This window comes from Propithecus coquereli, unplaced genomic scaffold (assembly GCF_000956105.1).
Source record: "Propithecus coquereli isolate 6110/MARCELLA unplaced genomic scaffold, Pcoq_1.0 Scaffold132, whole genome shotgun sequence".
Classification (NCBI taxonomy): domain Eukaryota; kingdom Metazoa; phylum Chordata; class Mammalia; order Primates; family Indriidae; genus Propithecus; species Propithecus coquereli.
Genome location: NW_012137414.1, coordinates 68,612 through 81,811, shown reverse-complemented (window position 1 = coordinate 81,811; position 13,200 = coordinate 68,612). Strand labels below are relative to the sequence as shown.

Here is a 13,200-nt window from a genome sequence, read left to right as displayed (position 1 = left end):
TTAGTTACTGTCTTCATGTCGTGGACTGGAAGAGCTGGCTGCATGGAAATCTTGAAGATGCATCCTTATAATGTATTTATTAGCTATTGGCTAAAGGTCTAAGCCTAATTCTAATAGTTCTTCCTCAGTTAAACCTTTCCTCGCATTTCTTCAACTATAACTTATTTCTTTCCACTGCCCAATTCCTCAGTATTATATCTGTAACTTTTACAGTTCTTTATTTCCTATTCAGGGCTTAAGAGGAAATTTGCTATAAAATGTGGCAAGCATTCAATAAAAAATTGCAAATAGCTGCATCAAAATGCCAATTCATGTAATTTTTGGATCAGATGAGAAAAGAACATCATAAAAGAAAAAAAGAAAAGACTCATTTTTCTGGAAGACTATTGATCTTTGAGAGTTCAGAATACAGCCAGCTCTCTATTTAATTTCTCCCTGGTAAAGGAAACAGGAATAGCCTGGCAAATCTACAGGAAAGAGCCTGTGTGCTTTGCGCTTCTGGTTTTTCCAGATGTCAGTTGCTGAAGGTTTAAGGTGTGAGTCCTGTGCATGTGTTTCTCAGGAGCAGTCCCTGTTTAAAGAGGCAGTGGGAAGACCGAGAGGGACAGCTCACACGCAGACATGCTGTGCATCTGTGTGCAATTAATTCAAAGACGGACCTCATTTTATGACAACCTTAACACATCATTCTGATGTATTAGAAAAGATGAGAAAATGGGATATGAGTCCCATCTGGATTCATGGGGATAGTATCAGAAAGATTTCCAGTGCCTTTGCAGAGTGCTGGCAACATTTATTAAATACCTACCCCAGGGGCTGCGTGCTTACATGAGAAGCCGAAGGCTATGTGTTCAGCCACATAGGAACTGTGGTCTGCTGGTTGATTCTCGTTTGGAGAAAGCAGGCGACTGGACAGTGACTAAAGTGTCCAGCAGAGGGCTGGCATTCTCTGTCTATAAGTAACTTAGCTCCTCTTTAGAGCCTCAGCTCAGCAGAGCTGCCGTTTGCTGGTGAAGCCGGTGACGTGCAAAGCATCCTGCCTATAGGATTTGAGGATTTCTCAGTGCAGTTTTTTCTACCCACTTTAAACCTTCAGGTTCAAAATATCAGGAAAGACAGGAAATGCTGTGTGAAAATAGCAGCCCAAAAGTTCTTAGTAAACTGCAGCCAGGGAGACTCAGACTGGGATGGAAGTAGAAAGAGCTGATACAGACTGGGTTTAATTCTAAGCTTTTTTGTGGCTGAGTTTTTGTTGTTAACTTATTGAATTTAGAGTTCTATTGCACAGGTCATGTGAGGGACCAGCGTCAAAATAGTGACAGACAGTTTTGAATACTATAGCATATATGTACTCAGATTATTTTTATTAAAGAAGATAAAGAGCCCAGCATAGATCTCGTCTTCATCTTCGCCCAATTACAAAATCAAAAGTTAAGAAACAGCATCTGAAGACACTTTCAGGTGAGGGAAAAAACTCTAGAGATGGCTCTAAATGATTGTTTCCTTCTGAACTTGGAAGTGGACCATTTCGTGCACTGCAACATCTCCAATCACAGTGTGGATTTCCCCATGAACGATGACTCGTTCCACCCGGGAATCTTCTATGTCATCCCTGCAATTTATGGGGTTATCATTCTGATAGGCCTCGTTGGCAACATCACTTTGATCAAGATCTTCTGTACGGTCAAGTCCATGCGAAACGTTCCGAACCTGTTCATTTCCAGTCTGGCTTTGGGAGACCTGCTCCTCCTGGTAACGTGCGTTCCTGTGGATGCCAGCAGGTACCTGGCTGACAGATGGCTGTTTGGCAGGATTGGCTGCAAACTGATCCCCTTTATACAGCTTACCTCTGTGGGGGTGTCTGTCTTCACACTCACGGCGCTCTCGGCGGACAGGTAAGTGCTGGCTAAAACTTACATGCTCTCTGAGGGTGGTAGATGCCTCAGTAAATGACCTGCCATGTCAGGACAGGGACAGATGGAGCTGTTTGCGCAAAGGGAACTTTTACTCAAACTCAGATTCCCTTCTAGGCATGTTTTTGTTCTGGGGATTACTTCTTGAGTTTGACGTATTGGTTTAAGAAAGAAAAGTGAGTGAATGGTGGGGACAGAAGGAAACAAATAGAACAAAAATACCTCTAAGCATAAGACCGAGGTGTGTTTTCTGGAGACAATCGGATTTAACATTGCCTTTTTCTAACTTCTCCCTCCCTGCAAAATTAATTGACTGGTGAGGAAGACAATCACACCCAAAAGAGTTTAAACCTCAGGTAAATGTTTTTTTAGAGGCAATTCAAAACCGTCAGAGAACAGGAAAGTCCTACTGAATTTCTTCTTCAAAATATTCTTTCAGAAATAACCAAGAGGAGAACATAAGCCCCGTTTCTCTGAAATTTATTTTCCTTAGACAGTTTAACTTTTCTTACAGCTGATTTTGTATTTGACGCTCTGTGACTGAACAAATTGTGTACTGGTTTTTCTAAGTCTTAAAGGAAACTAAGCATTATTTCGATTTTTTTTTTCCTGGAGAAAGCTCCATTCAAGGTTGACTTCTAATTTTAATATCTTTATTCATGTACTTCTGTATAAGATGCTTTTGGGGGCATTTTTGTGGGGAGGGAGAGGGAGTTTAGTACCGTGTTTTATGTTGGGAAATATACATATTTGTGAACTGCATTTCTTGTGTGGGCACATTGCATAAAAGTTTACATTTACTCATTCTTAAAAATTCATACTCATTCTTTGAACATTTATCAAGTATCTGTCATGTAAAAAACACTTGCTTGAATGAACAAGTCAGGAAATATCTGCAGGTTGTTCACACAAATCATTGAACATATCTTATGTTCTTCTGTGCTCTGGAAACTGGACACAGTAATGAATAGACTTTCAGACACAGCATAGACCATATGGCCAAATTAAGAAAAATTGGTACAATGGACCGGAGACTATAAATTTTTATCTTAAAATTAACTGTATGTTTTGTGTTAAAGATGTCTAAGGATTTGAGAGGTGCCGGAAAAGACAGAGAAGCAGCTCTTGAAAGTTTATACTCCGAAGAAAATGTCCCACATTTTAATACATGTGGTGCTGGATTCTCATTTTGTAGAGGAACACACAGTCCTCAGGTGATCTGGCTTTGTCGAGTAATGGACAGATTAAGATAGTGTTATCAATATTTGTAGACATGTGTTTATACTTAGCTGCCTGAAGTACACTGCTCAGCACTTATGACATTTTCAAAGATTGACAAGTAATGTCCCAGAAACAAGGCTTACACATTGCACCAACCGAACAGGGTTTCTCCATTCCCTCCACGCACCTTCAGCTTGCTCCTACCCTGAACATTTGCCCACCGGCTACTAAATGGCCACAGACAATTGCACGTGTTGATTCAGGGCTGGCAAACTTTGGAGCTGGCAGAAGGTCTATGGGTCATTACCAATGGCCCAGGGCACTTCAGGACGAGGGTAATTTTCTTGATGGGAAGGAGAGATTTTGGTTTCCGGGTTGGTGAGTGCAGTGGTACAGATGGTGTTTACTGTCTTGCTGGGGAGGAAAACAGAAAGGAAAGTGAGGGCATGGAATATAAAGATGCAGCTGCAGGGAACTCTTCTCTGGAGTTTTAAAGCAGATCAAGTTAACCAGCAGCAGAAAGGGAAAGCTCTTTCAAGAGCCGAATTGCACCCTTTGGCAGCTCCAGTGTGTTCTCAGTAAGTTTATAGTTACTGCTTGTCCTTCTCAAGTTCAGAATTTACTAGAAGATCCCATATAACTAAGCTTTTGTGTTTTACTAAGACTTAAAAAAGCCGATGGATCACCTGACTCACAGGTAGTTCATCTAACTAATTTCAACAGGAAGAATGGGCATTGAGCTAGTTAAACAATGTAAGACTGCACTTTTCTATTTATCTCATTTTTAAAAGCTATGGGATTCTTATAACAATTCCATGAGGTTGGCAGAGCAAATATATATTCTATATTTTTTGCTCTCTATAAGGCGTAATCTATATACACAGTAAACTGAACAAGTAATGGCTCAATGTATTTTTGCATATGTCTGTGTAACTGCATAAGCGCTACCTAGATGGAAATATAGAACAGTTCCAGCAATCCCCAGAGTTTCTCTGATACCCCCTCCTAGTTACTATCCCCCATACAGAGGCAATCACTCTTCTTATTTCATTCACCATAGATTATTTTTGCCAGTTCTTTAATCTCATATAAATGGCATCATATAGGAAGTACTCCTTTGTGTCTGTTTTCTTATGCTTGTCATTATTTCTGTGATATTCATCCATTCTGGTACACAGAACGGTGGTTTGTTCTTTTTAATTGTATGTAGTGTTCTGTTGTATGAATATACCTCAGTTTATTTATCCATTCTAATACTGATGCACATTAGGTCGTTTCCAGTTTGGGTTTGAGAATAACCTGCTCTGGACAGGTTATTCACGTCTTTTGGGGAACATAAGTGTGTATTTCTCTCTATCTTTTTTTTTTTTTTGAGACAGAGTCTCACTTTGTTGCCCGGGCTAGAGTGAGTGCCGTGGCGTCAGCCTAGCTCACAGCAACCTCAAACTCCTGGGCTCAAGCGATCCTTCTGCCTCAGCCTCCCGAGTAGCTGGGACTACAGGCATGCGCCACCATGCCCGGCTAATTTTTTCTATATATATTTTTTTAGTTGTCCAGATCATTTCTTTCTATTTTTTAGTAGAGACAGGGTCTCGCTCTTGCTCAGGCTGGTCTCGAACTCCTGACCTTGAGCGATCCACCCGCCTCGGCCTCCCAGAGTGCTAGGATTACAGGCGTGAGCCACCGCGCCTGGCCTCTCTCTATTTTTTAATTTTTTCTTTTATCCTCATGTCTAAGTGTTTATTTCTCTCGAGTATATGTCTGGGAGTGAATTACTGGGTCACAGGGGCATACATTTAGTAAATATTGTCAGTTTTCCAAGGTGATAGTCTGTATTAGAAAGGTTGGTAAAAGGGTGAACCAGAAAAGAAATGGATGATCATCGGAATCGTAGGGGAGCTTTAAAAACATACAGATTCCTAGGCCCCATCTTGAATCTACTGAGTCAGGGTTTCTGAGGTATGAGTGGGACACATAGTAATGATAATCCATCCCTGTCCCCTACAGCCTGACCAGCAATGCCAGTCCTTGTCCCAACCTCTCTTCCGTATAGTCCTCCTCTTCCCCAGGTGAACTTGAGTCTTTGTCAATATGAAAAGAATAACAATTTTCTAGAAAAGTTTATACTGGCCTCATCATTTCAAAAGGAGACTTCAAGGCAGTCCCAGAAACCAGAATTCTGGGGATTCGCATGGCTGACCAATTGCAGGTTCGCATTCAAGCACCTTGAATATTGGTCCTTATCTTCCCTCTCCTCCATGCTTTCTGTCCTTACGCTCACTGACGTACTCATACACGGTGGCTGCACTGACGTGTGACTCTGCTTCCTTGCTCATGCCATGTTCTACCCACTCTCCTGAATGCTTTCTCCCTTCCTACATATAACACTGTACTCCTCATCCCGTGCGGTGTATAGGCTTGGAATCGGCACCAACAAACCTGCATTCTAGATATTTTCCTGCCATTATTACCCACGGGAGGAAGTTGGACCAAGTCATTTAACTCTCTGATCTTGGTTTAATCATTTATAGAATGATGAAGCTGAGTTAGGTGATTTCTATGGTCTCTCCAAGTTCTAAAATCTTGTGATTTTTATCTGTCATCTTGCTTGTCATTTAGAATCTGGCTCAAGCCTCCTCCTGAAAGCCCTAAGTTGGTCCATTCTAGCCCAAATTTCCTGACCCCCTTGTAAACATGAGACTTATTATCTGAGGCATGAATTATCTTGTGACATCTTTCATCTTGCTATTTGGAAGTGTTTCACTTGCTGTTTTTTTTTAGCCTCTCCTATATTCATTGCTTTTAATTTTTAGGTAGATTATTAAGAATGTTGAGGGCAGAATTTCTTATATATTTTTGTATGTTCCACAGTGCCCCGCAGGTTCCTTGTGCTAAATGGATGATCAAAAAAATATTGACTAATTATGTTTAGTTGATGCATACTATTCTCATGATTATTATTACTATTCTGCCTTTTGGGGATTCATCTGAAAACATACTCTTAAATTTGTATCATGTAAGTCACCTGCTTCTTATCTGTTCCTCTCTATTAAGCTCTCATTACCTGGGTAAATGAGAGAAAAGCTATTTTTTTGTGAATCAGTAAATAGACTTCAGGGATAAATAGATGAGTGGATGGATGGGTAGATGGAAAGATAGGTGGGTGGATGGGTAGATAGCTGCCTTGGTGGGTGGGTGGATTGGGTGGAGGAATGGGTAGATGGGTGGATGGTGAACAGATGGGTGAGTAGATGGGTGAGCGTTTGGATACATGTATACATTTTTTACATACTGGTTCTTCCTACTAGATGTCTACCTCTGTGCTAGGTGCCTCAGTTTATGTAGATGGAATTTAAGACCTAAATTGAACCCTCAATAGGAAAAGGGTAAGGATGGTTGTGTTTTCTTTTCCAGTAAGTATAAAGTTTAGGGCTGAATTTAATGTTGCCAGCATATGATGGCCAAGTTATATTATGCCCACTTCAGTGTTATCATTCAGTGTTATTTCTGCTAGAATGGAGCTGGCAGAATGGATCCCTCAGGACAGATGGATATGGCAGTTCCACTGTAACGTGATTCTTCTTCGATTCTATGGAAAGGCTGGTTGTAAGTTTCCTTGTGATTTGGAATGTGGAAAGAAACAGGAAAGTATTACACGTGTGCAGACTTTTTGAAGTATAGATTCTTGGAATTCGTTGCAAGAAATTTATGAGATAATGTGTTTTTCAGCCTTTGCAGACATCTAGAGCTGCGTGGTCCAACACTGTAGCCACTAACCACATGTAGCTATTTACATTTAAATTTGACTTGAGTAAAATTGAAAATTCAATTCCTCAGTCAGACCAGCCACATGTTAAGTGCTCAGTAGCCATATGTGGCTAGTGGGTACTTTATTAGACAGCACAGATACAGAATATTCCCATCATTGCAGGGTTCTATTGGACGGGAAAGAAAAGAGTTTGCTCTGTGCCTTGGGTTCCAAATCTCTTTCCCAGGATATGTGGTTGCTTCTCTCTCTCATAGAAGGTATCAGGAATTCCCCAGGAGTTCCCAGCTGCACAGTCTCTTCCTGTCTGTGAAATATCTTGTATTGGAAGACACTCACAAATGAAGAGGGAAGAAATTAGGCAGCCCAATACAATCTCCAGTCACAGGTTTGGGGAATTTAGACATCCCGTTGATGAGGTTTTGAGATGTCCTGAGAAGAATGTATGAGGGGCCAACTTTCCCGGTCTGCATTATGAACTTCTGTCTGATCCTTCCTTCCTGTATTGCACATGTACTCCATAAACTCGTACAAGTAAAAAGCAAAGAAAAACAAAACAGGGGGAGAGGATAGATGTTGCAGTTTTTCAACATTTGCTTTTTAACGCTGTTTCATTTAAATAATGTAGATACATTGCTTTGATAAAAATAAAAAATGAATTTTAAAGGATAATCTATAATGTGTATAAGTGCAACATTATTATTTCTTTACATACTGGAGTTAATATAAAGTTTTTCAATTTACAAAAAGAAAAGAAAAAAACAGAGTCTGATTCTACTTCCCTGCTCTGGACAGCAGGAACTACTGACTCCAAACCCTGCCTTTCTGAAGGAAGATATCCTGAGTGACTCCAGGGTGGTCCCCTTCTAAGGGGGGTCACCACAGTGACTCCAGAGGCTCCTCTACCGTTCTAGAGGCCCAGCTTCATTGATTCCGAGGAGATTGGCCCCTTTTTCACAAGAGAAAACATAATTAATTTCTTGTAAAGTATCTTCCAGAAATGCTTTACAAGAAAGTCTGTCTGTCGGAACGGTTTACACGAGCTGCCAGCTCGTAACTTCTCTGTAGCTTGATTTTTCTGAAGCATATGCTGCGTCTCTGGAAGGAAACTCAGCTCGTGTCTCTCCACAGCAGTGGGACTACCCCAGCTGCCAGCAGACTCTGGGGGTAGGGAGAGGGCAGGTGCTGTGGAAGCGCGTTTTCCCAGCAAGATTCTTTCAGCTGGAGAGCTGTGGAAGAGGGAAAGGGCAGCAAAGAACTTTGACCTTGTGTCTCACATGTTCTCTCTTAAAGTGTCAGGTTTTTATGTGATTAATTAAGTATCACTTTTGGCAACTTAATGCACATGGAGCCAAAAAAAAAAAAAAAAAGCACAAACTTGATCATGTAACATAGAGCAGAGCTTGAAAAGCTTCCCTGGTGAGGTTTTTTGAACTGTTCCTGTCAATAAAATCCTTTGAAAATAGGTTAAATTTGCATTTTTGCACTTGTATATCTTCCTAGCATGTGGGGTTTGCATAAATTCTCTCTTAATTAAAATGCATGAAATAAAAAAAAATGCATGCTTTTTCGGAGTAAAAGAAAAAAAGTTTTTCTCCATTCCTCTTTTTTTTTAACATCTTAGTAATAGAACAGGGTATTTTGAAGAGGTTCAATTTACGTATTGCACATCATTTCCTGTGTCTTTCTTGGCCACTCAATATAAAGAAATGGCCAACACTATCCCATCATCTAGGTTCTCTTTTCAAGTTTATCGAGGTGTAATTTAGGTACAGTAAATTTTTAGATGTACATTTGTATCAATTTTGGCAAATTTATACAGTCACATACTACTACCGCAGCAATCAAGACAGAGAACATTTCCATCAGCCCCCAAAATTCTCTCACACCCCTTTGTAGTTTACCTCTTTCCTCCACCCCAGCTGCTGGCAACCACTGCTCTTTTCCAGAATGTCATATGAATGATATAATACCGTATGTAGCTGTTTGAGTCTGGCCTCTTTCAACTTATGTTGTTGTATATATCAGTGATTCCTTTTTATTGCTGAGTAATATTCCATTGCATTGGATATACCATTTGTGTTTATCCATTCTCTAGTTAGTGGGTATTAGGGTTGTTTTGGGTTTTGAGTGAGTATGAATAAAGCTGCCATAAATATTCATGTATAGTTTTTATATGGACATATGTCTTCATTTCTCTTGAGTAAATATCATCCAGTATTATTTTTCTTAAGAGTTATTTTATTCATTTGTTTCTTTACTGTCTGTCTGCTACCACTAGAATCTAAGCTCCAAAAAAATGGGAAGCTATCTTGTTCATCGGTATATTCCCTGACACTAGAACAGTCCCTAACCTGTAGTAGGTGCTTGATAACTGTTTGTCGAATTAATGAATGGATAGATACATGAAGGAAAGAATGAAGGAATGAATGAATTCTAGTAGGTCCCACTGGGTGAACCTGGAATACTGGATTATGATCTGTGGGTCATATTGCTCATTTCCTTCCATGGTTAACAGAGTGACTGCAGTAGATAGAACAATGATTCCAACCCTAGATGACAAGAGTTTATCCAGGTTTTATGAGGACCATTCAAGGGGTGCTTTTTAAGAAAAACCACATAAAATTATGAATACAAAATTCGGTAGAGAAGTAAATGTTTTAAAACCTTTAAAAATCATACATTAGACTTAGAAATCACAATAAGTTACAAATTTAAATAAGCTGATAAAATCCACAAACATAAAATCCGGAAAAAGAACATAATTTGTTACATAACTACTTAAGATACCTCTATCATACTTGTTTTCTTAAATATTTTGGCTTCAATCCCCATTTGTCTCCTTTTAAAATGACCATGATTTGGTAATATCCATTTCTATAAAAAAAAATACAAGGATAAGTCAGTCTTCTAGCATGGTTGATTAAAATTGCCTTTTTATTAATGAGACATTAGAAAAGTTTCTTTCAGCTTCATAACTTACTGTTGGCAATGTCATATATATGTTTAGAATTATTACCAAATTTGAGAAAACCACTATCAAGTTTCTTTCGTATCTGGCCTATAAAAAATCCATGGCATTTCAAGTTTTCTTGTGCCTTGAGTAATCTTAACTACTCCTTCAGTTGATGGCATCTACTAACCTATTCACCATCAATGTCTTCACATTATGAATTTTGTGTTATCTTCACCAATGTTAGTATTTTGTGGGTATGTATAACATGAGTGACTTTACACAAATATATTTGCTATTTGTAATTTGGCTACAGGTGTCTGCCCTATAAACACAGCCACTGATAAATTTGATTCTACTCATATATTTGGATTGCCCTCTTTTAAATTACCTGTTACATAATCTTTTTTCCCTCCCTTCTTGCTCTCTTTTAAATTAATTAAATATTTTCATTATTCTATTTTCCCCCTCTATGAATTTGTTAATTATACAAGCTCTTTTTAATATTTTTTTAATGGCTGCCCTAGAGTTCACATGTGTCCTTGACTTATTAGAATCTACTACAAATTAGAACTTTCCCATTTCCTGGACAATGCAAGGATAATAAGGTAGTTTAATTTCATTTTAAATTCCCTCTTGTCTTTTTTTTGGTTATTGTGATTCTATATTTTTTATTAATAATTCTCTCTATATTTTAAAACCCACAAGCCATTATTTTTATTGTCCATACCTACTTTACATTCACTCACATATTTACCTTTGGATTTAGATTTACCCACTTATTTACCTTTTTTGTTGTTCTCCATTCCTTCCTGCATCTCTGAGGCTTCATCTGAGATCACTTCACTTCTCCTCAAAGAACTCCTTTCAATATTTCATTTGGTATAAGTTTAACGGGGATACATTTTCTCAATTTTTGTTTGTCTTAAAATGTCTTTATTTCATGTACTTTTGGGAGGACATTTTTACTGGGCATAGAATTCTAGGCTGAAAATGCTTACCTTTCAGCACTTTGAAGTTGCCATTATTGTCCTCTGACTTCTGCTGTTAAGTCAGATGTCAGTTTTATTGTTGCTCCTTTAACAGTATTGATTTTTTTCTCTTGGACTGATTTTAAGATTTTTCTCTTTATCTTTGATTTTCAGCAGTATTACTATGATGCACTTAGGTGTGGTTTTCTTTGTATTTTCCCTGCTTGGGGTTCATAGCATTTCTTAAATCTGTAGCCTGAAGATTTTAGTCAGTTTTGGAAAATTCTCAACCATGACAACTTCAAATATTGCTTCTGCCCCATTCTCTCTTTCCTCTTCTTTATACTGACTACATATAAATAGAATAACTACAGGTTAACTTTAAGCTTTTCAAGTGTTTTTCCCATTTGGTTGTTTTTGCTTTTATCAAGGCAGGCAATTTCGTATTGGGATCAGACATCTGTTACTGAGAAGTATTTTAAACACAATTCCATTTCAGCATTTCCCCATGTTCCATACATTTCCTAGTCTCTTTTCTGTATTTTCCAGCCTTTTTTCTCACTGTTCTTCGGTCTGGCTGTTTTCAGTTCACTAATCCTCTCTTCAGTTGTGTCTAGTCTGCTTTGAAGCTTCCATTTAATTCTTAATTTCAGGTACTGTATATTGCAATTCTAGAATTTCCATTTGGTTCCATCTTGTAATCTAATTTCTCAATTTTGTCCTAGTATATTTTAAAATACCTTTCTGGTAATTCTACCATGTGGAACCTCTACAAATCTGTTGCTATTATATATTTTTATCTCTCTTGTTTGTTCTGGCCATTTTGTTTTGTCTCCTGGTATGCCAGGCAATTTTTGTTTGAATGTCTGATTTCGTATATGAAGAATTGTAGATAATTGGAGGCTCTGGATAGCGTTATTTTCCAGAAAAGATTAGCTTTTGCTTCTTGCAGGCAGTGAGGAAGTGGCATTATATCTGATCCAATCAAGGATTGAGCAGATTGGAGGCTGGACTTTGGTCTTTGGGTAAGTGGGTCTATTTCTAGTTCTCTCTTACACTAGGGTTACCCTTTTGGGCAACTCAACTAAAAGCCTGGGGTGTTAAGCTGGACTTCTCTCCTTAGTGGTCCCTGGACTCCACTTACTATCCTCTTTCATTTTCAAACTGCTAGAAGTTCTGCTCAGCTCTCAGTTTCTCTGCTTCTACTTGAACTTTGGTAAATGCGTTTAAGGAGAAAATGAGCTGAATCACAGCTTCATCTCTTTGCACACCCTTTCTCTCCAGGATTTTGGCTCCTCAAATCCTTATTACCTTGTTATTTCTCTGATGTTTTCAGAGAGATTTTTCTAACTTTTCATTTTAGGATATTGGTCAGTTAACAAGCTGGTTTGCCATTATCAAAAGGGGAACATCCTATGCTACTTCTCTTAAAGACCTGATCTGCTGCCCTAAAAACTACACACATCTCAGTTTCTTAAAAGAAGAATTCGGAACTACCTATTCTGGCCTGCGGGATCAGCATTTGGAGCCTCAGATTATCTCTGCAATTTTGAGTCAGAGAAGTGAGTTCTGGCTAACCTCAAAGTGAGTAAGTCAGCAATCTCAGCTGATGCCTGCAGCGGTGGACACTGCCAAGCATTTAGGTACATCAAAGCCTCTGGGATCTTTAAACTAAGCCAGGACTCTTAGCCCCAATAAGCAGGAGCTAGAGACGACATTTCGTTATGCAGTGATTGATAACAGCTGAAATTTCATGGGAAGGAAAGAGCCAGAATGTTCCTAAGGTACATTTCTTTAAACTCCATTTCTTTATTACTTTTTCTTTCTTTTTCTTCTCTCTCTCTCTCTCTCTCTCTCTCTTTTTTTTTTCATTTTTTGTATTGTACTCAGATCAACTGGCCAGTGGTGATAGCTAAAGGTTACATGGGAAAGAAACAGGAGAAAAATACAAAATGTGGCACATAAAGAAATTTATTTTCCAATATGAGAAGAATTTTCTATGACAATAATGTGTCTATGTGACTCACTTCTTTCTTTATGCTGTCTGTATATAAATAGAATAATTACAGGTCAACTTGAAGCTTTTCAAAGTTTTTTTTTTCCTTTGGTGGTGGTTGTTTTTTAATTTAGTTAGGCAATTTCATACCAGAAGCTTGCCTCTTTTATGAGAAATACCTTAAATACAATTTTAAAACAATAGAAAATTATGTAAAATCAAAATCACAGTAGTTACCCTATAAGGGCGTATGAAAAATGCTTATTTCTTTTTAACCAAATGGTGATCAGAACAGATTTTTTTTTGTTTTGAGACAGAGTCTCACTCTGCTGGCTTGAGTCGAGTGCCATGGCATCAGCCTAGCTCACAGCAACCTCAAA

The 13,200-nt window shown here is 38.5% G+C and overlaps 1 protein-coding gene across 1 annotated transcript in view; it reads left to right on the top strand.

The window, feature by feature from the left end:
• The first annotated feature begins 839 nt into the window (after positions 1–839).
• GRPR (gastrin-releasing peptide receptor) overlaps positions 840–13,200 on the top strand; it is a 37,731-nt gene continuing 25,370 nt past the window's right edge. Inside the window, exon 1 of the mRNA XM_012638719.1 lies at positions 840–1,895. Within this exon, the coding sequence (XP_012494173.1) occupies positions 1,483–1,895 (413 nt within the window). The 5' untranslated portion in view covers positions 840–1,482. The remainder of the gene's footprint in view (positions 1,896–13,200) is intronic.